Source organism: Haliotis rubra, unplaced genomic scaffold, assembly GCF_003918875.1.
Source record: "Haliotis rubra isolate DU_JTF1 unplaced genomic scaffold, ASM391887v1 Scf840, whole genome shotgun sequence".
Taxonomy (NCBI): domain Eukaryota; kingdom Metazoa; phylum Mollusca; class Gastropoda; order Lepetellida; family Haliotidae; genus Haliotis; species Haliotis rubra.
Window position 1 is genome coordinate 65,231 of NW_025767569.1, and position 27,992 is coordinate 93,222.

At 44.9% G+C, this 27,992-nt stretch overlaps 1 protein-coding gene across 1 annotated transcript; it reads left to right on the forward strand.

Moving 5' to 3' along the window:
• Nucleotides 1-27,561, forward strand: LOC124262505. The gene is made up of 10 exons (XM_046697015.1): nucleotides 1-89; nucleotides 852-1,015; nucleotides 2,917-3,577; nucleotides 4,607-4,611; nucleotides 5,002-5,183; nucleotides 11,202-11,347; nucleotides 12,628-12,710; nucleotides 17,730-17,880; nucleotides 18,680-18,904; nucleotides 27,415-27,561. The coding sequence occupies exons 1-10, from the start codon at nucleotides 87-89 to the stop codon at nucleotides 27,559-27,561; spliced, it is 1,767 nt and encodes a 588-aa protein (XP_046552971.1). The 5' UTR covers nucleotides 1-86.
• Nucleotides 27,562-27,992: the final 431 nt, after the last annotated feature.

Consider the following 27,992-nt stretch of genomic DNA (forward strand, 5'->3'; position numbering starts at 1 on the left):
TGTTTGGACTCCTGCGGACATGGGTTCCATGGTACAGGATCATCCTGGGTCTCACCTGCGCCGTGTTTGCCTACTTCATCATAGTCATGGTGGGTACCGACAGTGAACTGACTGCCACGTCACTGCTACTGCCCTTACATTAGGTTGTATGGCCTAAAGCTGTGAGATTTGAGCACGTGGGTATTTTGGTGCCTGAAATATTCACCTTATTGATATTCAGGTTTGATGTCCCTTGTGAGGTCCAATGCTGAGGTCAGACTTGGTGTTGTGACTGGAATACCGGAGGCAAAGTTTCACATGATCTGCAAGTATTTGCAAGTTTCTACTTGTCGTGGGTTTGAATCCCAGATTCAATTCAAATAGGAACTTTGGTTTGTAAACACCATACCTGTGTTTCATTAGGCTTGTCAGCATCTCTCACATTTGCCATATAAAGCTCTGCTCATACCTGAAGCTGACACACTGTAAACTTAATGAAGTACAGACTTGTTAAAACACTCCCTTCCCTTATCCCTTGTCATAAGAGGCGACTAACTGGATCAGGTACTCAGCCTTGCTGACTTGGTTCACACATGTCATCATATCCCAGTTGCTAGGATCAAAGTTCATGATGTTCATCACTGGATTTTGTCTGTTCCAGGAATGATAATTTACAGACTGCCACCATATAGCTGGAATATTGCTGAGCGTGGCATTAAACAACAAACTAACAACATACTAATATTTCCAGCTTACATGTTGAGAGTAGATATTTTTAATCATAGCTTCAAGTCTACCCCTTTGAGTTTGATCCCACCTCTACAGATGATCTTGTGCTGTTCTCTAACTGTTGTGTAATGCTGTGCTTGCAGTGCCTGGTGCTGTGCCACGTCCTGCACGGCCACCAACTCTACATCCACCCAGTCCACATCGCTGTCATCATCTTCAGCCTGCTAGGCTGTGTCGCTGTCACAGTTGCCGTGGAAATGATGTGGCAGTCTGAATGGACGCTAGTATTACTCTCTCAGTTCCCCTCGTCAGCTCCACATTAGTTCCACATCTATACTGAAAGCCATTAAAAATGCAATTTGACAATTATACTTTCTTTATTCACACTAATTTCAACATATATAAACCTAACTGGCAGATATGTTTTAAGTGAACATCTGTGTATAATTTCATCTGAAAATGTCCAGTCAACAACAACATCAGTGACGCAACAACAACATCAAACAAAGGAGGGGTCACTTGCAGTCAACATCGTGTGTGTCCACCGTGCGCTGCAAGACATGCTCGCAGTCTTCGGGGCATTGAAAGACACACATTTCTCAGGAACAGCTGTTGGATGGTCTGCAGCCTCTGATAGTCTGTGGTCTGATCATCACACCACCCCCTCCAAAACGATCATGTTCAAGGACACAGTTTGGCGCAAGTCTTCCTCTTTTTACGTCGATAAACCTGTTGACGTCCATCTGCAAAGGATACGTTAAACCTGGATTCATCTGACAAAATGACACCTGGCCATGTCCTGTTGCCAAGATTGGCCCCATTTGCTGCCCATCGCTTTCTGTCAAGTCTGTGGCGATGCAATAAGGTTGGACCACGGTACGGGTGACGACACCGGATGTTGAAGGCAGCAAGGCGTCCTTGCACCTTTTGGGCGCTGAAATGATGTTGACTTGTCCCAATGGTCCTCCTTGCCTAATCATCAGCTGTTTGGAACCGATTTCGCGGGTGTGAAACTCGGATATTGTGGTTTTGTCGAGCTGTTATCACAGGTGGTGCACCAGGTCGCGGACGATCAGCAACACTTCCGGTAGCCCGAAAACGTTGTCTGAGTCGACTTACAGTGGATGGATGCACATTAAAGTGCCTGGCAATCATCACATCTGAAGCACCTTGGCTGACCATACCGATAACCTGATTCCTTTCGTCTTGTGTCAAGTGTGGCATTTTCTCAAAGTGATTGAGTTCCACAATTCCTTGTGCTTTTACAGGGCCTGGGTGCAGGTAATGCATGTGCACAACGTGTTTCATGAATGTGGTTGTGTTTACGAGAAATGTCAAAGGTTCAGTTTTAAGTAACAAAGTTCATGTGAGAGGAATGCTCCGGGACTCGAACTCAAAATGGGCCAGAATAACAGCCTTTTATCTCTACATCCTCTGTATCGCAGGAAAAAATCTTCAATATAACTTTTGTAAGTTTTAGGACAACAAATACCAATTGCGTTTATAATGGCTTACAGTATATATTCTCCCCCAAGGACATGATATGATAATGTCACCCTTTTTGCAATAATTTTTCCATCTGTGATTTTTTAATTCTTCTAGCCAGTAACTGTTGATCCTGAAATATTTGCCCTAAATATGATTTGTATCATTCCACTGGGGTTCACAAAGTCACGAAAGTTTGATAAAAACCTTTGCTTTTGGACTTGCTGTGATATAATAGAAATATCGGTCAAAGTGATGTATCGGTCAACTTGCCCAGCTAAAGGATCATGCTCTGTGAACCAGCCTATGCTTGCCTGGCTAATGGGATCATGCTCTGTGAACCAGCCTATACTTGCCTGGCTAATGGGATCAAGCTCTGTGAACCAGCCTATACTTGCCTGGCTAATGGGATCAAGCTCTGTGAACCAGCCTATGCTCACCCAGCTAATGGGATCATGCTCTGTGAACCAGCCTATGCTTGCCTGGCAAATGGGATCATGCTCTGTGAACCAAGCTATACTTGCCTGGCTAATGGGATCAAGCTCTGTGAACCAGCCTATGCTTGCCTGGCTAATGGGATCATGCTCTGTGAACCAGCCTATACTTGCCCGGCTAATGGGATCATGCTCTGTGAACCAGCCTATACTTGCCTGGCTAATGGGATCAAGCTCTGTGAAACAGCCTATACTTGCCCAGCTAATGGGATCATGCTCTGTGAACCAGCCTATACTTGCCCGGCTATTGGGATCAGCTCTGTGGACCATCCTATACTTGCCCGGCTAATTGGATCAAGCTCTGTGAACCAGCCTATGCTCACCCAGCTAATGGGATCATGCTCTGTGAACCAGCCTATGCTTGCCTGGCTAATGGGATCAAGCTCTGTGAACCAGCCTATACTTGCCCGGCTAATGGGATCATGCTCTGTGAACCAGCCTATGCTTGCCTGGCTAATGGGATCAAGCTCTGTGAAACAGCCTATACTTGCCCAGCTAATGGGATCAAGCTCTGTGAACCAGCCTATACTTGCCCGGCTAATGGGATCAGCTCTGTGAACCAGCCTATACTTGCCCGGCTAATGGGATCATGCTCTGTGAACCAGCCTATACTTGCCCAGCTAATGGGATCATGCTCTGTGAACCAGCCTATACTTGCCCGACTAATGGGATCAAGCTCTGTGAACCAACGTATGCTCACCCAGCTAATGGGATCATGCTCTGTGAACCAGCCCATGCTTGCCCGGCTAATGGGATCAAGCTCTGTGAACCAGCCTATACTTGCCCAGCTAATGGGATCAAGCTCTGTGAACCAGCCTATACTTGCCCGGCTAATGGGATCATGCTCTGTGAACCAGCCTATACCTGCCCGGCTAATGGGATCAAGCTCTGTGAACCAGCCTATACTTGCCCGACTAATGGGATGAAGTTCAGTGAACCTGCCTATGCTCGCCCGGCTAATGGGATAAAGCTCTGTGAATTCATTCATGCCTGTCATCATGTCCCAATAACGACTCAATGCTCATGATGTTAATCACTTTATTGTCTGTCCAGACTCACTTGTTTACAGATCCCCGTCACAAAGCTGGAACACATGTTGCTGACTCCAAACAATCAAAGCCTGCCAAATAACCTACTCAGTAACTCACAATAACCTACTCAGTAACTCACAATAACCTACTCAGTAACTCACAATATCCTACTCAGTAACTCACAATAACCAACTCAGTAACTCACAATAACCTACTCAGTAACTCACAATAACCTACTCAGTAACTCACAATAACCAACTCAGTAACTCACAATAACCTACTCAGTAACTCACAATAACCAACTCGGTAACTCACAATAACCTACTCAGTAACTCACAATAACCTACTCAGTAACTCACAATAACCAACTCAGTAACTCACTATAACCTACTCAGTAACTCACAATAACCTACTCAGTAACTCACAATAACCTACTCAGTAACTCACAATAACCAACTCAGTAACTCACAATAACCTACTCAGTAACTCACAATAACCAACTCAGTTACTCCAATAACCTACTCAGTAACTCACAATAACCTACTCAGTAACTCACAATAAGGACCATGGAATTTTGTATTTGAGGTTTAGGTACACCTACAGAATACTGGATACCTACCTGCCATATTGTTTAGTGTCATGTCACCCTAACCCTAACCCTAACCCTAAACCTTACCCAGACCCTAAGTAAATTTGCATGCTTTCAAAGATGGCGGAAAGTATTCTGTAGTCTTACGGGGGTTTACACTTGGATGGGGTCCCAATGGTGTACTGAATCTTACTAAAGTTACTCTGACAATTATGAAGAGTGTGGATGAATGTAAGTAATTGTTGTGATGGTGCTTTACAGTACTGCATGTGAACAGTCTCCTCTGTTCTGTGTTGCAGTTACAGTACTGCATTTGAAAGTCTCCCCTGTTCTTTGTTGCAGTTACAGTACTGAATGTGAACAGTCTCCCCTGTTCTGTGTTGCAGTTACAGAACTGCATGTGAACAGTCTCCCCTGTTCTGTGTTGCAGTTACAGTACTGCATGTGAACAGTCTCCCCTGTTCTGTGTTGCAGTTACAGTACTGCATGTGAACAGTCTCCCCTGTTCTGTGTTGCAGTTACAGTACTGCATGTGAACAGTCTCCCCTGTTCTGTGTTGCAGTTACAGTACTGCATGTGAACAGTCTCCCCTGTTCTGTGTTGCAGTTACAGTACTGCATGTGAACAGTCTCCCCTGTTCTGTGTTGCAGTTACAGTACCGCATGTGAACAGTCTCCCCTGTTCTGTGTTGCAGTTACAGTACCGCATGTGAACAGTCTCCCCTGTTCTGTGTTGCAGTTACAGTACTGCATGTGAACAGTCTCCCCTGTTCTGTGTTGCAGATTACGGGTCCCTTCCTCCAGATAGGAGCGGTTGTGCTGATGACTCTCATGACATGGATTATCTCCCTTCAGTGGTTTAAACTCTCACATTGGGGTAAGGCACTTCTGTCGACACTGCTTAGAACACCACTCAAAGGCAAACTCATGGTTCAGAAAGATGAGAGTCAGATTATTCATTTAGGGAGGTCCGGCTAGGTGTCTATTATCAAGTAATCAAGTCCCACTGTGCTACCACAAGTAGTCTGTAAGGGTTGAGTGTCTTCATGCCCAAGTAGCACTGTGAGTAACAGATTAAAACCATACACGACTAAAATTTGTTTTCTGAGATTTAGATGTGAACTAGTTAAGTTGAAATGATGCAACTAACAAGAATGGGTGGTCAATCTCGCTGACGTGGTTGACACACGTCATCGTTTCCCAGTTGTGTAGATCCATGCACATGCTGTTTATCACTGGATTATCTGGTCCAGAATTAAACAACAAACAAACGTACCAACACACTTTACTGACATTGAAATACATGAAGGTTTGTGATGAAGTGTTGTGAAACGTTGCAATATATCAATGCTATTGCTACATTCTATGTTTCGAGGCCCACAAACTGTTCAAGGAGTATGCAACCATGTTGAGTGCTGGCGAACAGTGATGGAAACTGACAGTGTATTAGATTCATGTTATAGTTGAGTTTTGGACCTGTAGTTTACAATGTTTCGCAACTGTTTTGATAATCTTTGTAATTGAATGATCAAATCCAATTTTCAATTGTATACTTTCTATTGCTTAACAGTCTTGTTTGCTGACACAAGTTTTAACACAAGTCATTGGTCACTTTCTGCCTACATGTGCCCTTCATGTGCCACGCCCACTTTACAGTGATATGGCTTCAGTGAAACCCATCAGATTGTTTTCTGAAACAGTGATGACAAATATCATTATATATACCATCTGTTGTTTACTTTTTATTTAAAAAGATGGATCAAAGGTTCAGGGCGTCTCAGCTGTTGTTTAATGTTTCACAATTATCACGTGAGGTTGTCTTTAACAAGGGTTATCTCCCTTTGCAAGCTATTAATGGCCTCATTAGCTGTGTGTCCTCTGACCTGTGAGTGTGATGAGAGGAGGGCAAGCGGTGCTCATTTCATAGATGTGTCTCATTATGTTCACTGTTAGCCACGTAATGAGACAACTGATTCAACTGGTTGTGTTCACTGTTAGTCACGTAATGAGACAACTGATTCAACTGGTTGTGTTCACTGTTAGCCACGTAATGAGACAACTGATTCAACTGGTTGTGTTCACTGTTAGTCACGTAATGAGACAACTGATTCAACTCGTTGTGTTCACTGTTAGCCAAGTAATGAGACAACTGATTCAACTCGTTGTGTTCACTGTTAGCCACGTAATGAGACAACTGATTCAACTCGTTGTGTTCACTGTTAGCCACGTAATGAGACAACTGATTCAACTCGTTGTGGAGGCTCATCATCTCACTTTCACAGGAATTGTTAACACCCTGAAACTATTAAAAAAATATTTGATGGAACAATTATTCAAATAAGCTGGTTTTTTATTCATTTTCGCACATGCGCAACCTTTGAAATTCATACTGGACTACTAAATTGTGCAGAGCAGAAAAAAAAGTCTGATGATGGTGGTCCATGCAACTACCACTTCACCTCTGAATATATATAATTTGATAGAAGCAATAATTCCCTTTTCATCAAAAATGAGCCTGTGGGAAATTCAGAACCTGAGGCAGTGTTCACGAATAACGTCTGACCCTCTGACAAATCCGGCAGATTCGCAGACGGTCCAGTGAAAGTCTACAACCTGCCGGCCACAATGTCCGACTGTATATTTCACTTTGACTTTGACTGAAGTTGTCATATGTGACATGTCACACTTGTTTGCTGTTTATAAATGTAATGTTTGTTAATAAATTTCAATGCCAATTATAAGAAATGTTAAATCTGAAATATGTGTTAAAGTTTTATTCTATGGGACCTGTGAATTTTCAGTGGGTCAGACAGACCTCTGAAACTTGCAGGAACCAATGTCCTGTTACTGCTGAGGAAATCTAGACTTGCTTCCTTCAACGCTTCAGCCCCGCAGAAAGGGCTGGGTAGAAGGGAAATTAATTTGGTTCAGGGACAGTGAGATTAGTAGTCAATTGACATAGCGTCTGAGGGTTATAATTCTGAACCAGTTCTGAATGCTCAGTTTTGCTACAAATTAGAACTAAATAAAACTGATGGAATATGTACACATTGTAAACAGTTTTGTTTCAATCAACAGTTCTTCCTACAATGTCGGGCAACTATTAAGAATACTTCATTAGTCCTTGTGACTAGTGTTATGGAAAACTAAATACTACAGTGTTCAACATGACTGTACAAACATCTCCTCAAACTTGTACATATGCTTCTCTATCCTCATTCTGTTCATCACTTGCTTGATAACAGTGTTAGAACCTACACCGAAACGTCGCTCTCCAAGTTGTTCACCCATATATTGTTATCCTTCCTTAATACTGCAGTGTTCAACATTAGGGGGCATTTCCTATTGTTCCTGAATCCAAGACACCCTTTAGTCTGTATCTTTCAACATCTCCTACAAGGACCCTTGACTTCCATGCTTAGGTCTCAACACAAGTCATGGGTCACATTCTGCCTACATGTGCTCTCAATGTGCCACGCCCACTCCGGGTGATGTGACTTGTCTCAACACAAGTCATGGGTCACTTTCTGCCTACATGTGCTCTCAATGTGCCACGCCCACTCCACAGTGATGTGACTTGAGTGTAACCCCACAGATGTTGATTGCTAGAGTCAGGTCTGGGGGTCTGATGGTGCCCTTGACATGAGAGTTATTGCTCCTTCACACACAGCTTATTGTCATTGACATATATTGACATGCAAATGTTATCAGGTTCCAGATCTACATAGGATGTTGTGAGAGGTTTGAGCCTCAGTTCGTGACTTGAATGTGATACCTGCTCATGAGTTTAAATCATGTTAGTACGGAAGAGTCACTTAACTCAAATTAGAAAAGAATAAGTTGTCACTGACCGAGGATTGAATTTTTCAGGCTGCTACACTTAAACACAAACTACGTACAACTGTTACACACCTACATGTCTGAACCGTACTGGATGATTCCAGGCTGGAGTTGCCCAGCAATCCTTGTAAGGTCAGGCTTGATGACTGGGATGGACTAACAGTCTCTGAAATGAACATATTTTACGGAAAAGTACTGTTCATAAAAATAATCATCAAATAAAATGAAAAGGAGCCTAGGATTGCCACATATTCTAGATTTACATGGGCTTTCTTGGATATATTTGTTCCAGGGTATGTATGACAGACTATGACTGGGGTTATGCTGGTTTTAACTTAACCTCTGCATACTATTTTCAAGGGTCCTTACAGGAAATATGAGTGTCCTTGAAACTAAAGGGTGTAGTGTGCTTGTTTGTAGGAATGTATAATTACTTTGATAACAGGACCTTTAATTTTGTTGTCAAGAATGTGGTGCAGTGCATATAATTGTATGTCCCTCGGGATGCAGCATATCATTGTACATCCCTCGGTATGCAGCATATCATTGTACGTCCATCGGGATGCAGCATATCATTGTACGTCCCTCTGGATGCAGCATATCATTGTACGTCCCTCGGGATGCAGCATATAATTGTACGTCCCTCGGGATGCAGCATATCATTTTACGTCCCTCGGGATGCAGCATATCATTGTACGTCGCTCGGAATGCAGCATATCATTGTATGTCCCTCGGTATGCAGCATCTCATTGTATGTCCCTCGGGATGCAGCATATCATTGTACGTCCCTCGGGATGCAGCATATCATTGTACGTCCCTCGGGATGCAGCATATCATTGTACGTCGCTCGGGATGCAGCATATCATTGTACGTCGCTCGAAATGCAGCATATCATTGTACATCCCTCGGTATGCAGCATATCATTGTATGTCCTCGGGGTGCAGCATATCATTGTATGTCCCTCGGGATGCAGCATATCATTGTACATCCCTCGGTATGCAGCATATCATTGTACGTCCATCGGGATGTAGCATATCATGGTACGTCCCTCGGGATGCAGCATATCATTGTACGTCCATCGGTATGCAGCATATCATTGTACGTCCCTGGGGATGCGGCATATCATTGTACGTCCCTCTGGATGCAGCATATCATTGTACGTCCCTCGGGATGCAGCATATAATTGTATGTCCCTCGGTATGCAGCATATCATTGTACGTCCCTGGGGATGCAGCATATCATGGTACGTCCATCGGGATGCAGCATATCATTGTACGTCCCTCTGGATGCAGCATATCATTGTACGTCCCTCGGGATGCAGCATATTATTGTACGTCCCTCTGGATGCAGCATATCATTGTACGTCCCTGGGGATGCGGCATATCATTTACGTCCCTGGGGATGCAGCATATCATTGTATGTCCTCGGGATGCAGCATATCATTTACGTCCCTCTGGATGCAGCATATCATTGTACGTCCCTGGGGATGCGGCATATCATTGTACGTCCCTCTGGATGCAGCATATCATTGTACGTCCCTCTGGATGCAGCATATCATTGTACGTCCCTCGGGATGCAGCATATCATTGTACGTCGCTCGGAATGCAGCATATCATTGTACGTCCCTCGGGATGCAGCATATCATGGTACGTCCATCGGGATGCAGCATATCATTGTACGTCCCTCTGGATGCAGCATATCATTGTACATCCCTCTGGATGCAGCATATCATTGTACGTCCCTCGGGATGCAGCATATCATGGTACGTCCCTCGGGATGCAGCATATCATTGTACGTCCCTCGGGATGCAGCATATCATTGTACGTCCGTCTGGATGCAGCATATCATTGTACGTCCCTCGGGATGCAGCATATCATTGTACGTCCCTCTGGATGCAGCATATCATTGTACGTCCCTCGGGATGCAGCATATCATTGTATGTCCTCGGGGTGCAGCATATCATTTACGTCCCTCTGGATGCAGCATATCATTGTACGTCCCTGGGGATGCAGCATATCATTGTACGTCCCTCGGGATGCAGCATATCATTGTACATCCCTCGGGATGCAGCATATCATTTAAGTCCCTCTGGATGCAGCATATCATTGTACGTCCCTGGGGATGCAGCATATCATTGTACGTCCCTGGGGATGCGGCATATCATTGTACATCCCTCGGGATGCAGCATATCATTTAAGTCCCTCTGGATGCAGCATATCATTGTACGTCCCTGGGGATGCAACATATCATTGTACGTCCCTCGGGATGCAGCATATCATTGTACATCCCTCGGAATGCAGCATATCATTTAAGTCCCTCTGGATGCAGCATATCATTGTACGTCCCTGGGGATGCAGCATATCATTGTACGTCCCTGGGGATGCGGCATATCATTTACGTCCCTCTGGGTGCAGCATATCATTGTACGTCCCTCTGGATGCAGCATATCGTTGTACGTCCCTCTGGATGCAGCATATCATTGTACGTCCCTCTGGATGCAGCATATCATTGTACGTCCCTCTGGATGCGGCATATCATTGTACGTCCATCGGGATGCGGCATATCATTGTACGTCCATCGGGATGCAGCATATCATTGTACGTCCCTGGGGATGCGGCATATCATTGTACGTCGCTGGGGATGCGGCATATCATTGTACGTCCCTGGGGATGCGGCATATCATTGTACGTCCCTCGGGATGCAGCATGTCATTGTACGTCCCTCGGGATGCAGCATATCATTTCTGTGTCTATTCTAAACATTTTGATTCTCTGGACAAGTTTGTGCCAAGAAAACCCCCGGTTTGTTGCATTGATCGTAGGTCACGACTCATAATGTCAGTCACTGAACTGATGTTGACACATTTCCTTCTCCCTTTACTGAGTGGGGGCGGTGGGGTAGAGTGGTGGTTAAACCATTGGCTCATCAAGCCGAGACCCTGGTTCGAATCCCCACATGGGTACAATGTGTGAAGCCCATTTTGGGTGTCCCCTGCTGTGATATTGCTGGAATATTGCTAAAAGCGGTCACTTTACTGAGTGTCTCTCTGTTTCAGCGTTGAAGCTGTTGTGGCTGACCGTGTATGTTGCTGTGATGATAGGACTGTACATATCACCTTACTTCATCAACTCTCCGTGTGTCGCTCACGCCGATGACTTGCCGAGCAAACCCCTGATACTGGCCCACCGAGGAGCATCAGAGGTTAGTAGTGCAAATACAGGGCTCCTCTTATAATTGATACACTCCCATATGCTGGCCATAACATCATGACAACACTCTTATAATGCCCTCTAAGTTGGACACAACATCATGACATCACTCATATAATGCCCCCTAAGTTGGACATAACATCATGACATCACTCTTATAATGCCCTCTAAGTTGGACATAACATCATGACATCACTCTTATAATGCCCTCTAAGTTGTACATAACATCACGACATCACTCTTATAATGTCCTCTAAGTTGGACATAACATCATGACATCACTCTTATAATGCCCTCTAAGTTGGACATGACATCATGACATCACTCTTATAATGTCCTCTAAGTTGGACATAACATCACGACATCACTCTTATAATGCCCCCTAAGTTGGACATAACATCATGACATAGATCTTATAATGCCCTGTAAGTTGGACATAACATCATGACATCACTCTTATAATGCCCTGCAAGTTGGACATAACATCTTGACATCACTCTTATAATGCCCTCTAAGTTGGACATGACATCATGACATCACTCTTATAATGCCCTCTAAGTTGGACATAACATCATAACATCGCTCTTATTGTACCCCATATGTTGGCCTTAACATTGTTACACCCAATCTCATAGTGGCAATCCCCCTAGCCCACCATAATCTGATATGTATTAATTTTAGAGGTTAAGTATTTGATACATTAAACCTGCACATCTGCACCATGTAAAACCCAGGCCCCACTCTATGGAGGTTTCAGTAAAGTGGAGTAATGGTTCAAACTGGAGGAAACAGCATCTCAACAACTTCCAACATGCTACAGGGCTGTGATAACAGTGTAATCACTCTACACCATGGCGTGTTGAGTAACGTAGCTGCAGCAAGGTTTCTAAGATACATACCTTTCCTGTTTGTAGATTTTACCCGAGAATACCCTGATGGCATATGACTTTGCCTATCAGGATGGTGTGTATGGCGTGGAGAGTGACGTGCAGCTGCAGCAAAGTTTTTAAGATACATACCTTTCCTGTTTGTAGATTTTACCTGAGAATACACTGATGGCATATGACTTTGCCTACCAGGATGGTGTGTACGGCGTGGAGAGTAACACAGCTGCAGCAAAGTTTTTAAGATACATACCTTTCCTGTTTGTAGATTTTACCCGAGAATACCCTGATGGCATATGACTTTGCCTATGAGGATGGTGTGTATGGCGTGGAGAGTGACGTGCAGCTGCAGCAAAGTTTTTAAGATACATACCTTTCCTGTTTGTAGATTTTACCCGAGAATACACTGATGGCATATGACTTTGCCTATCAGGATGGTGTGTATGGCGTGGAGAGTGATGTGCAGCTCAGGTGAGTGTAATATCCTCCGTCCAGAAACTGTTTTTCTCAAACAGATCCTCACTATGTCTTTAAGAAGAGACTGTTTGCTTGAATCGTCCGTCACAATGTCAGTTGCTGATGCTAGGCATGTGGGAATGGGGAGTCCCAGGTTTTGCTCAGGCCATGTGATGTACAGGGCTGGATTCTTCTTCAAAATATGACTTTGTCGTTCATTGTGGAGATCCTACACCTTGATCAGCTTGACCTGAGCTACTCTACATATGCATGACCCGGGATGTCAAATAACACAAACGGCCGGTTGAGTTAACTTCATTAAATAGGGAAGCAGAGAATGTTATTAATGCTGCATTCATATATGGATTCGTTACAGCCCGAATCGGAAACATCAAACCATCTGTAGCTTCTTTTTTAAAGAAAGTTAGGACAAAGGTCCACCTGTCTCGACTATTCGGACATGTTGACAAACAACTGACAATGGTGCTACCCACCACAATAATAGACCCAACCAGTTGTAACACGGTCTGTAGTCAGACAGATTACACAGAGTTACCTCCCTTCCCTTGTAGGGAATCTCTAGTCAACGACGGTTGACTAGTTGTTCTTGTATGGTGCTAAATTTTAAAGAGTTGAATAACATCTGTTTATATCAGTTATTACTGTATGCAAATGGGCCTAATTCTGTATGTTTATGTATGGCATTTAGTTAAAACAATAAAGACATTGTTGTTTTAATTTTCAATTGTAATCTGTCAATGACATAAGTTTACCAAAACACGCAATTCATTAGTATTCACTTGATCAGGTCAAGCTGAACAAGCTGTACTTTGTGTTGTGTTGTTGCATCTTGTAGACTAAAGCAGATCTGTCTGGAAGTGTCATCAGTTCTGTCTGTGTATGAAGACTGGTTGTGCTGGGTGTAGAATCTGCCTTACAGTTACCTCTAGTGTATTACAAGCTGGAAGTGTCATCAGTTCTACCTGTGTATGAAGATTGGTTGTGCTGGATGTAGAATCTGCCTTACAGTTACCTCTAGTGTATTACAAGCTGGAAGTGTCATTAGTTCTACCTGTGTATGAAGACTGGTTGTGCCGGGTGTAGAATCTGCCTTACAGCTACCTCTAGTGTATTACAAGCTGGAAGTGTCATCAGTTCTGTCTGTGTATGAAGACTGGTTGCGCTGGGTGTAGAATCTGCCTTACAGTTACCTCTAGTGTATTACAAGCTGGAAGTGTCATCAGTTCTACCTGTGTATGAAGATTGGTTGTGCTGGGTGTAGAATCTGCTTTACAGTTACCTCTAGTGTATTACAAGCTGGAAGTGTCATCAGTTCTGTCTGTGTATGAAGACTGGTTGTGCTGGGTGTAGAATCTCCCTTATAAATACCTCTAGTGTATTACAAGCTGGAAGTGTCATCAGTTCTACCCGTGTATGAAGACTGGTTGTGCTGGGTGTAGAATCTGCCTTATAGTTACCTCTAGTGTATTACAAGCTGGAAGTGTCATCAGTTCTACCCGTGTATGAAGAATGGTTGTGCTGGGTGTAGAATCTGCCTTACAGTTACCTCTAGTGTATTACAAGCTGGAAGTGTCATCAGTTCTGTCTGTGTATGAAGACTGGTTGTGCTGGATGTAGAATCTGCCTTACAGTTACCTCTAGTGTATTACAAGCTGGAAGTGTCATCAGTTCTACCTGTGTATGAAGACTGGTTGTGCTGGATGTAGAATCTGCCTTACAGTTACCTCTAGTGTATTACAAGCTGGAAGTGTCATCAGTTCTACCCGTGTATGAAGACTGGTTGTGCTGGATGTAGAATCTGCCTTACAGTTACCTCTAGTGTATTACAAGCTGGAAGTGTCATCAGTTCTACCTGTGTATGAAGATTGGTTGTGCTGGATGTAGAATCTGCCTTACAGTTACCTCTAGTGTATTACAAGCTGGAAGTGTCATCAGGGGTTCTACCTGTGTATGAAGATTGGTTGTGCTGGGTGTAGAATCTGCCTTACAGTTACCTCTAGTGTATTACAAGCTGGAAGTGTCATCAGTTCTACCTGTGTATGAAGACTGGTTGTGCTGGGTGTAGAATCTGCCTTACAGTTACCTCTAGTGTATTACAAGCTGGAAGTGTCATCAGTTCTACCTGTGTATGAAGACTGGTTGTGCTGGGTGTAGAATCTGCCTTACAGTTACCTCTAGTGTATTACAAGCTGGAAGTGTCATCAGTTCTACCCGTGAATGAAGATTGGTTGTGCTGGGTGTAGAATCTGCCTTACAGTTACCTCTAGTGTATTACAAGCTGGAAGTGTCATCAGTTCTACCTGTGTATGAAGATTGGTTGTGCTGGATGTAGAATCTGCCTTACAGTTACCTCTAGTGTATTACAAGCTGGAAGTGTCATCAGTTCTACCTGTGTATGAAGATTGGTTGTGCTGGGTGTAGAATCTGCCTTACAGTTACCTCTAGTGTATTACAAGCTGGAAGGGTCATCAGTTCTGTCTGTGTATGAAGACTGGTTGCGCTGGGTGTAGAATCTGCCTTACAGTTACCTCTAGTGTATTACAAGCTGGAAGTGTCATCAGTTCTACCTGTGTATGAAGACTGGTTGTGCTGGGTGTAGAATCTGCCTTACAGTTACCTCTAGTGTATTACAAGCTGGAAGTGTCATCAGTTCTACCCGTGAATGAAGATTGGTTGTGCTGGGTGTAGAATCTGCCTTACAGTTACCTCTAGTGTATTACAAGCTGGAAGTGTCATCAGTTCTACCTGTGTATGAAGATTGGTTGTGCTGGATGTAGAATCTGCCTTACAGTTACCTCTAGTGTATTACAAGCTGGAAGTGTCATCAGTTCTACCTGTGTATGAAGATTGGTTGTGCTGGGTGTAGAATCTGCCTTACAGTTACCTCTAGTGTATTACAAGCTGGAAGGGTCATCAGTTCTGTCTGTGTATGAAGACTGGTTGCGCTGGGTGTAGAATCTGCCTTACAGTTACCTCTAGTGTATTACAAGCTGGAAGGGTCATCAGTTCTGTCTGTGTATGAAGACTGGTTGCGCTGGGTGTAGAATCTGCCTTACAGTTACCTCTAGTGTATTACAAGCTGGAAGGGTCATCAGTTCTGTCTGTGTATGAAGACTGGTTGCGCTGGGTGTAGAATCTGCCTTACAGTTACCTCTAGTGTATTACAAGCTGGAAGTGTCATCAGTTCTACCTGTGTATGAAGATTGGTTGCGCTGGTTGTAGAATCTGCCTTACAGTTACCTCTAGTGTATTACAAGCTGGAAGTGTCATCAGTTCTACCTGTGTATGAAGATTGGTTGTGCTGGGTGTAGAATCTGCCTTACAGTTACCTCTAGTGTATTACAAGCTGGAAGTGTCATCAGTTCTACCTGTGTATGAAGATTGGTTGTGCTTGGTGTAGAATCTGCCTTACAGTTACCTCTAGTGTATTACAAGCTGGAAGTGTCATCAGTTCTACCTGTGTATGAAGATTGGTTGTGCTGGGTGTAGAATCTGCCTTATAAATACCTCTAGTGTATTACAAGCTGGAAGTGTCATCAGTTCTACCTGTGTATGAAGACTGGTTGTGCTGGGTGTAGAATCTGCCTTACAGTTACCTCTAGTGTATTACAAGCTGGAAGTGTCATCAGTTCTACCTGTGTATGAAGATTGGTTGTGCTGGGTGTAGAATCTGCCTTACAGTTACCTCTAGTGTATTACAAGCTGGAAGTGTCATCAGTTCTGTTTGTGTATGAAGACTGGTTGTGCTGGGTGTAGAATCTGCCTTACAGTTACCTCTAGTGTATTACAAGCTGGAAGTGTCATCAGTTCTACCTGTGTATGAAGATTGGTTGTGCTGGGTGTAGAATCTGCCTTACAGTTACCTCTAGTGTATTACAAGCTGGAAGTGTCATCAGTTCTACCTGTGTATGAAGATTGGTTGTGCTGGGTGTAGAATCTGCCTTACAGTTACCTCTAGTGTATTACAAGCTGGAAGTGTCATCAGTTCTACCTTGAAGTGTGTATGAAGACTGGTTGTGCTGGGTGTAGAATCTGCCTTACAGTTACCTCTAGTGTATTACAAGCTGGAAGTGTCATCAGTTCTACCTGTGTATGAAGACTGGTTGTGCTGGGTGTAGAATCTGCCTTACAGTTACCTCTAGTGTATTACAAGCTGGAAGTGTCATCAGTTCTACCTGTGTATGAAGACTGGTTGTGCTGGGTGTAGAATCTGCCTTACAGTTACCTCTAGTGTATTACAAGCTGGAAGTGTCATCAGTTCTACCTGTGTATGAAGACTGGTTGTGCTGGGTGTAGAATCTGCCTTACAGTTACCTCTAGTGTATTACAAGCTGGAAGTGTCATGTATGAAGTTCTACCTGTGTGAAGAATCTGCCTTTACAGTTGCCTGTGCTGGAAGTGTAGAATCTGCCTTACAGTTACCTCTAGTGTATTACAAGCTGGAAGTGTCATCAGTTCTACCTGTGTATGAAGACTGGTTGTGCTGGGTGTAGAATCTGCCTTACAGTTACCTCTAGTGTATTACAAGCTGGAAGTGTCATCAGTTCTACCTGTGTATGAAGACTGGTTGCGCTGGGTGTAGAATCTGCCTTACAGTTACCTCTAGTGTATTACAAGCTGGAAGGGTCATCAGTTCTACCTGTGTATGAAGACTGGTTGTGCTGGGTGTAGAATCTGCCTTACAGTTACCTCTAGTGTATTACAAGCTGGAAGTGTCATCAGTTCTACCTGTGTATGAAGACTGGTTGTGCTGGCTGTAGAATCTGCCTTACAGTTACCGCAAGTAGGGATTCATTGTTAGAATTGGCCGAATCCATGCTGCTTGGAAGAGACGCCCAAACAATCAGCCTCAGTGTCATTATACTGTGATGTGTAGCTGCTCACAATATCGATCTCTGGATCTGGTACAGATTTGATGAGACTCAGACCACTGCACTAAAGCTGGAATATTGCTGAAACTTGTGTTGAACAACAAACAAACACACAAACACTGATGTCTTCTGTCTGTTTCAGTTTGGACTGTGTGCCCTTCATCCTCCATGACAAGAGTTTGGAGAGGACAACAAATATTAAAGAAGTTTTCCCTGACCGGGTAAATGATGATCCGTCGTCTTTCAACATGTCAGATCTGAAAAGGCTGGATGCTGGCTTGTGGTTTTTACAAGTGAGTATTTGCTGAACACTGAAAGCCACCTTTCACTGTGTGACTTTGCTGTGAGGTGTGGTTACTCAACTGAAAATACCGGTGAAGATCTGGGTTAGAATTGGTCTTCAGCAACCCATGGGATCTGGTGGTCAGACTCGCTGACTTGGTTGACACATGTCATCCCCTCCCAATTGTGTCAATCAATGCTCATTCTGTTGATCACTGGACTGTCTGATCCAGACTCAATTATTTACAGACTTCTGCTACATAGCTGGAATATTGCTGTGTGCAACATTATATATCAAGTCAACCAACTCAACTGAATTACCTCCCTTCTTGTAATTTATGTAAAGATTGCAAATATGGACATAGTCCATGCCACCACTTCTCTGGATAAAAAGTTTGGTGATTAAGAAGATTATGTACATGGTGAAATATCGAGATTCATTAAGAGTTGACAAAACTTTTGAAAATGGTCAGATTAATTAGTTGATAATTGGCCATTACGGAACTGTTTTGTTAAATACAGAGATACTGAAAGTCAAGCCTGTCTCCAGCAAGTTCATGCTTATGTATAACTTACACTGACACTCTGTGGACATTGTTATCTCGTAAAATCATTCAGATTATGACACTTTGACAGTCTCCAGCAACCTCGTCAAAATGAACACCACCAAGCCAACAAATGTTTAGGTATTTATCGTCAACAAAGGCAGGTTTACAGATTAACGAGGTTAAGACAACTGAGGTTTCATTCTGCATGGAAACTGTTGAGCATGTGAATTAAGCACTGACAACAATTTTTACCTTTCTTCAGAATGACCCTTTCTGGACATCCGGGGACTTGACCGATGCTCAGCGGAGGCATGTAGCCAATCAGACGTTGCCTACACTGGAGGAGCTTGCACGATTGGGCAGGAACTACAGCGACAGCGTGCTGATGTTCGACCTGCTGGCCCCGCCACATTCGCATCCCTGTTACAACCTGAGTGTCAACTACACCATACATGCCCTCACCCAGGCGGGATTCCCGTTACAAAACGTAAGGATGGTGGTGTGTGAGTGAGTGAGTGAGAGACACACCCAACCCGACAGTTCAAGCAATATCAAATATTGAGCATGAAAAAAGCGTGTGATTCTGTTGATAAGAGCTATGTTTTGAAACTGTGACAGAAAAAATATGGCATACCAGTCATCCCCACCTCTTTGACAACTTCCCCAACGCACAGGAGCACAATGACACCAAAGATACCACCAGACAACTCCAGCACCCCAAACACACCACCAGACAACTCCAGCACCCCGAACACACCACCAGACAACTCCAGCACCCCAAACACACCACCAGACAACTCCAGCACCCCAAACACACCACCAGACAACTCCAGCACCCCAAACACACCACCAGACAACTCCAGCACCCCAAACACACCACCAGACAGACACTCCAGCACACCCAGACAACACACCACCAGACAACTCCAGCACCCCAAACACACCACCAGACAACTCCAGCACCCCAAACACACCACCAGACAACTCCAGCACCCCAAACACACCACCAGACAACTCCAGCACCCCAAACACACCACCAGACAACTCCAGCACCCCAAACACACCACCAGACAACTCCAGCACCCCAAACACACCACCAGACAACTCCAGCACCCCAAACACACCACCAGACAACTCCAGCACACCAAACACACCACCAGACAACTCCAGCACCCCAAACACACCACCAGACAACTCCAGCACCCCAAACACCCTCTGACACTGCAGTCATCCCAAACACCCTCTGACACTGCAGTCACCCCAAACACACCACCAGATAACTCCAGCACCCCAAACACCCTCTGACACTGCAGTCACCCCAAACACCCTCTGACACTGCAGTCACCCCAAACACCCTCTGACACTGCAGTCACCCCAAACACCCTCTGACACTGCAGTCACCCTAAACACCCTCTGACACTGCAGTCACCCCAAACACCCTCTGACACTGCAGTCACCCCAAACACCCTCTGACACTGCAGTCACCCCAAACACCCTCTGACACTGCAGTCACCCCAAACACCCTCTGACACTGCAGTCACCCCAAACATCCTCTGACACTGCAGTCACCCCAAACACCCTCTGACACTGCAGTCACCCCCAAACACCCTCTGACACTGCAGTCACCCTAAACACCCTCTGACACTGCAGTCACCCCAAACACCCTCTGACACTGCAGTCACCCCAAACACCCTCTGACACTGCAGTCACCCCAAACACCCTCTCTGACACTGCAGTCACCCCAAACACCCTCTGACACTGCAGTCACCCCAAACACCCTCTCTGACACTGCAGTCACCCCAAACACCCTCTGACACTGCAGTCACCCCAAACACCCTCTGACACTGCAGTCACCCCAAACACCCCTCTGACACTGCAGTCACCCCAAACACCCTCTGACACTGCAGTCACCCCAAACACCTCTCTGACACTGCAGTCACCCCAAACACCCTCTGACACTGCAGTCACCCCAAACACCCTCTGACACTGCAGTCACCCCAAACACCCTCTGACACTGCAGTCACCCCCAAACACCCTCTGACACTGCAGTCACCCCAAACACCCTCTGACACTGCAGTCACTTCTAAACACCCTCTGACACTGCAGTCACCCCAAACACCCTCTGACACTGCAGTCACTCCCAAACACTTCCCCTGACACTGCAGTCACCCCAAACACCCTCTGACACTGCAGTCACCCCCAAACACCTCTGACACTGCAGTCACACACCCTCTGACACTGCAGTCACCCCAAACACCCTCTGACACTGCAGTCACCCCAAACACCCTCTGACACTGCAGTCACCCCAAACACCCTCTGACACTGCAGTCACCCCAAACACCCTCTGACACTGCAGTCACCCCAAACACCCTCTGACACTGCAGTCACCCCAAACACCCTCTGACACTGCAGTCACCCCAAACACCCTCTGACACTGCAGTCACCCCAAACACCCTCTGACACTGCAGTCACCCAAAACACCCTGTGACACTGCAGTCACCCCAAACACCCTCTGACACTGCAGTCACCCCAAACACCCTCTGACACTGCAGTCACCCCAAACACCCTCTGACACTGCAGTCACCCCAAACACCCTCTGACACTGCAGTCACCCCAAACACCCTCTGACACTGCAGTCACCCCAAACACCCTCTGACACTGCAGTCACCCTAAACACCCTCTGACACTGCAGTCACCCCAAACACCCTCTGACACTGCAGTCACCCCAAACACCCCCTGACACTGCAGTCACCCTAAACACCCTCTGACACTGCAGTCACCCCAAACACCCTCTGACAATGCAGTCACCCCAAACACCCTCTGACACTGCAGTCACCCCAAACACCCTCTGACACTGCAGTCACCCCAAACACCCTCTGACACTGCAGTCACCCCAAACACCCTCTGACACTGCAGTCACCCCAAACACCCTCTGACACTGCAGTCACCCCAAACACCCTCTGACACTGCAGTCACCCTAAACGCCCTCTGACACTGCAGTCACCCCAAACACCCTCTGACACTGCAGTCACCCCAAACATCCCCTGACACTGCAGTCACCCCCAAACACCCTCTGACACTGCAGTCACCCAAACACCGTCTGACAATGCAGTCACCCCAAACACCCTCTGACACTGCAGTCACCCCAAACACCCTCTGACACTGCAGTCACCCCAAACACCCTCTGACACTGCAGTCACCCTAAACACCCTCTGACACTGCAGTCACCCCAAACATCCCCTGACACTGCAGTCACCCTAAACACCCTCTGACACTGCAGTCACCCCAAACATCCTCTGACACTGCAGTCACCCCAAACACCCTCTGACACTGCAGTCACCCCAAACACCCTCTGACACTGCAGTCACCCCAAACACCCTCTGACACTGCAGTCACCCCAAACACCCTCTGACACTGCAGTCACCCCAAACACCCTCTGACACTGCAGTCACCCCAAACACCCTCTGACACTGCAGTCACCCCAAACACCCTCTGACACTGCAGTCACCCCAAACACCCCCTGACACTGCAGTCACCCCAAACACCCTCTGACACTGCAGTCAACTCAATAGTGTTTTATTCAGCAAGAGACGTAGGCCATCGGCCTATGATACAGCAGTTGTACAGCAGCCACAATACATATTGCCTACATTAACAGATCTTTTCTTAATTGAATAGCCAACATACATAGCCAACTTTCTTATAAGATCACTGTTCTCACTTGACATTAAAAGATTAAGTTTAGCTAATGTTGGAAATACGTAGTATTTCCTAGCAATAAACTGTTCACGTAAATCGACATAAGCCTTGCATACTAACAAGAAGTGGTACTCATCTTCGACATTGTTCACAAGATCTTTTATTTCTTGGGACATTTGAATATCTACCCATCTCAGTTTTCAGTTGGTGAGAACTACATCTAAACTTAGCTAAAGCGACACGAAATTTTCAAATAGTTATATGCTTAATATAATGCTCTGGATATAAGTTTAACTTGTACATAGAATAATTATATGTTTTAGAACCTTGTGACAAAGATGTATGCCAAACTTGCTGATAAATACATTTACTATGACTTAGCTCTATCCATAAATTCTGATAAAAATGACTGAATATTATCAATACACTGGTTATCGCAAACAAAGCCAAATCCCATTTTAAATAACACATTTTTCCTTATCCTGACTCATGCTAATTATGCTTGTCTCCCGCTTGCGAATGATAGTGGACACTTGAAATCTCTTGAAGTTCCCTTCTAAAAAAGCGGACGTAAACTCACTCACCCACAAGTAGTCTCCCTTTCCTCCCTTTTGGCGCCCTTTTTGGTCACATGACCAGCCATGTTTGTCACTCTCTCCTTCTTCGCCCTTGAGGACGGTTGTGAGAGCACCTGGGTCCCTATACGGCACATATCCTTGTATATTTGCGAAGTTCAACGCCAGGAAATTCCCTCTACATAGGATGGAACCCTTTCAGAAGGCTCCAGACGTTGATGATGACTACAAGATTATCACCGACTCCCGTCAGAGAACTTACAAGATTGAGGATAAGAAGTTAGCGCAGCTGGATACAATCACCAGACATACCTACTTCGGATTAGCCAGATCGAGGGCTATCAATGAAACACTGATCTCGAAGTTCAAGAATTCCTTGGCCGAAGATGACCGGATGATATACTCCGCTCTACTAATGCAGAAAAGGGACCATTAGTTTATGTCGGAGCATTGAGCATCCACATCAGCGGCCTGACTCTCCTGAGAAGACAAGGGTTATTGTCAGGATGCACTTGGAGTGAACGCTTCACCAAGTCCTTATACAGAGCCCCATGTGCAGCATCTTACATCTTTGGAGGAGGAGTTGAAGAAGTCGCCAGAGAAGTCTCTCACGACACAAGGGAGGTTATGATTATTAAATCCATCAACATCTTGGCTAATGTGATTCATAAGACATCCTAACGCTACTCCAACAAATCCAAGTTTGCAGGAGTTCAGAGACCCAGAGAACAGAAGTATTCCAGCATGAAAGGAGGAAGAGGCTCCTTTCTTCGCCCAACCGGAGCTCCTAGAGGTAACCCTGGAAGAGGCCGAGCACCTAGGGGGTGCAAGAGGAATCAAGCGCTGAAGGCCAGGTTCGGAACGACTGGTGTCTTCCACCCCCCAGCCGTTCCTGTACAACCTTCGACAGTGGGTGGACGTCTTCAACAGTACTGGGAAAATTGGGGAATCTTACAAGACGACTATGAGTCCCAGATACTGCGCAGAGGGTACAAGATACAGTTGGAAGCCACCCTTCCGTTCACAAGCAACCCGATGGCCTTCAACTATGCAGCCGACCAGATAGAGAAACTGGACGACGCTATCAAGAGCCTACTCGACAAAGAGGGAGTAGAAGAGATAGATCAAGATCTCATCACGCCCGGGTTCTACTCCCCAATTTTCCTCGTACCGAAGAAGAATTACAAAGAGAAATTTCAGCTTATCTACAACATGAGGAAGTTCAACCGGGAGTATCTACGCAGACCAGCAGAATTCAAGATGATACATCTTCCTCAGCTCCGACTGCAACTAGACTTCACCATCAGGCTGCTCACCCAACTAGGATGGCTTGTAAATCTCCTCAAGTCGGAACTGGAGCCGAAAAAAGATGTGCAATTTCTAGGAATTCGACTCATCACACCAGTGAATTGCATAGTCGTTCCAGAGGATCGATGGGTCAAGATACAACAGATGATATCTCAAGCAATGCTCTCTCCATTGACACTTCATGCTTGGCAAAGCATGCTAGGTCTACTCACCTCAGCTCAAGACATGACTCACAGAGGGAGGCTACAGTTGCGCCCACTACAAGTATTTGTGAACGCCCACTTAGACAGCCTAGATCCGTTAATACTACCAGACAGCATGAAACCATATCTCCTATGGTGGACTTGGAAGTCGAATGTTTGCGGAGGAACCTTTTTGACAGAGCCGGTTTGCAATACTCATCTTTACGTGGATGCCTCCCTACAAGGATGGGGTGCGCACTTCAACAACGAAGTGGCAGCAGGGAAGTAGTCGAGTCAGGATCAGATGTCACACATCAATCTGTTTGAGATGAAAGCAATAATCAACGCCTTTCAACACTGGTCCAGCGCACTCAAGAACGCACGACTCATGGTACACACGGACAACTCCACAGTGGCGTTTTACATCAACAAAAGGGTCAACGAGATCAACAAGTCTGCTACAACTCAGTTTTCTCCTGTTCAGCAAAGTCGACGACCTGAACATCTACAGGAAGGCATGTCACATTCCGGGAGCAAAGAATGTCATAGCAGATGCCCCGACGGAATGGATGCTGCATCCAGAAGCATTCCAGTTCTTCATCATACAGACTATAGGATCCCTTAAAAAAATAGACCTGTTTGCAACAAAGTTCAACAAACAGCTACCAACATTTGTCTCACCGATTCCAGATCCTCAGGCATGGGCAACAGACGCTCTAAGCATCTCATAGGAAGGACTAAACGTTTACACGTTTCCACCTCCTGCACTGCTACCACAAGTACTACAGAAAATCAAGCAGAGGACTACGTTGCAACTGATTTTGGCCATGTCCTATTGGCCAGCGAGGGTATGGTTTCTCCTCCTCATACAAGAACTCTGAAGTCCAACCCTGAAACTACCAGAGTGGTCGAACCTACTCGTCCATCCAAACACCAAGCAAGCTCACGGGAACCCAACACTGTTCCAGTTACACGCGTGGAGCATATTAAAGCTTGCCTGAAGACCAGAGGGTACTCCGCCAGAGCAGCGAAAGCAGTTACACTAGCTCTACGCAGATCAACGCAACTTGTACGACGACAAGTGGCAGAGATTTGAAAAGTATGCAAAGAGGAAAGGCTTTACAGCAGCGAAAGCAACACATCCTCAAAAGGCGGAATACCTATGTCATCTACAACAGACGAGACACTTAAAAGGTTCAACACTCTCAACTTACTTGGCTGCCCTCAGTACAGTTATTACCATGAAAACGGGTATCAAGCTGACCAAAGTACCTGAGATTCTGGCACTACTATGTTCGTTTAAGGTGGAAGACCAACAAAAGAAATTTAAGGCTCCTGCCTTGGGATTTCAACATATTTCTACAACATCTGACCAGTGATGCCTCTAGGACGGACATCCTTTGAACTACTAACTCAGAGAATGCTGTTCCTGATCGCCCTAGCAACAGCTGCACGGATGTCAGAAATACATGCTCTGGACTTTGAATGAACACGATTTGAATCAAGACATCGTGACATCGTACATCTTGCCTCCAACCCACATGAAGGCAGAGCCCTGACATCAACACTTGCTCTGTATGGAAACTGCTCGATTACAACAATAATGGAGGGCTGCTTTTGGAGATCGAACACGGTGTTTGGCACTGAAGACGTCTCAGGCATTCACCAGTTTGGGTCACTTGTTGTAGCAAAACAACTAATGGTTCCACAAAGGCGCTGAGAAAATCTCACCCCTTTTATCACGTGACTTGTGAAAACCAACGCTCTGGAGAGCAATGGCTATAAGTCCACGCACATGTCTAGGACAGACTAGCATGACTGCTAGACCCTGTACTTGTATAGGACATACTTGTACATGAAGAAGGGTCGCATCTCCAGTTGATGTGTGCATCGAGATGGAGTTGCAACAGATAACTAATGGAATAGTAGTATATCTAAAATCCACACGAAAATGTCAGGAGAAGTTTCGGAAGAAATCTGACAAGTTGTGGTTCCCCCCAGACTCATCAGAGAGAAGTTGAAAGAACAGAATCTTCACCAGTGCTGTCATAAGTTCCCATGGGGGTAATACTGGACGTAAATCAACAACTAGTGAATCCAGAACGTGGCCTGATCCACCACCATTTCTGACAGATTCTGCAAGCATAATTAGCATGAGTCAGGATAAGGAGGAATATGTAATTTTCAGACTAAAATTGATATTTTATACTTATCCAGACTCATGAGGTTAGCTACCTACCTCCCCTCTTATGGCACTCTGGATTTCCCTGTAAATCCGGGTGTCAGGCATACATACGGAGAGAGTGACAAAACATGTTTGGTCATGTGACCAAAAAGGGCGCCAAAAGGGAGGAAAGGGAGACTACTCATGGGTGAGTGAATTTATGTCCGCTTTTTAAGAAGGGAACTTCAAGGGATTTCAAGTGTTTCACTATCATTCGCAAGACGATGTTAAGCTTAATTAGCATGAGTCAGGATAAGTATAAAATATCAATTTTAGTCAGAAAATTACATATTTCTCAGTTTTGAAGCCCAATTACATTTACCGTGCCTCATATCTAATATTACCATGTTATAACATTTCTTGGGCAAGCGTGAGTTTGGCATGGATGGAAGTTGACGTTTTCACACCAAGAAAATATTTACATGCTTGAACATGAACTCCTTCAATAACACTGCTCATCTTACATTCAAAATCAAAGTCTAGTCCCCATATTTCAGAACCATTCAAGAAAATTGACATCTCTTCACTATCAAAAACCTTAAAGAAAACATTATATGGTAATGGTCTAAGCTTTGACAAATAATGCTTTTCCAGATTGCAATAATGAACAAATAAACTGCTTATTCCAAGTTAGATTCCTAGAAAATACCACACCTAAATATCTATTAGATGAGACACATTTGATAACATTGCCATCAAAATACCATTTTTCGCCCCTCGAAAGAACTCCGCCGTTTTTAAAGATAACCACTTTAGGTTTATCTAAATTTACAGTTAAATTATACTGGTGACAATACACGCAAGACATCAGAGATAACCTAGGTACAAGTCACCAGAATTCGGACAACATTATCTGAGATGTCTGAAGGTGTGAGTTACAGTGTGTGAGTTACAGTTGTGTGAGTTACAGTGTGTGTTACAGTTGTGTGAGTTAGTTGTGTGAGTTACAGTGTGTGTTACAGTTGTGTGAGCTACAGTTGTGTGAGTTACAGTTGCTCCCTTGCTGCAGGTGTTGTGGCTGCAGTTCCAGAACAGCCGTCCCACCGGCGTCACCTTCATTGGAGATCGCTACATCCCCGTCAACGATCTCAGGAAGGACAACATGTCCATGGTCAACGTCCAGTACACAGAGCTGACCGACAGCCAGATAGAGTGAGTGACGTTCATTACGATTATCTGTGGACAAAATACAGTTACATTTTGATATCACATGCGGAGTGAGTGAGTGAGTGTGTATGGGTTTATACCGCCCTTTAGCAATATTCCAGCAATATCACGGTGGGGGACACCAGTAGTGGGCTTCAAACATTGTACCATCGAACTGGTCTTTGGTGTGAAGAGTAAAATATATAACCAATGGGTTATCCCACCGCCCCCACTCTTGGAATGAAGACTTCGACTGAACCAGTTTGTTTAGTTGTGTAGCGACGGTTAGACAGTATGACAATGGACCAGCTAGGCCCTCCTCAATCAGTATCACAATATCAGAATTGTAGAATATGTTTTATTGATTCCTTTAGAAAAATATACAAATGTCATCGTAAATAACATCAAGTCTGATGAAGATCTGGGGTAGAGTAGGTCTTC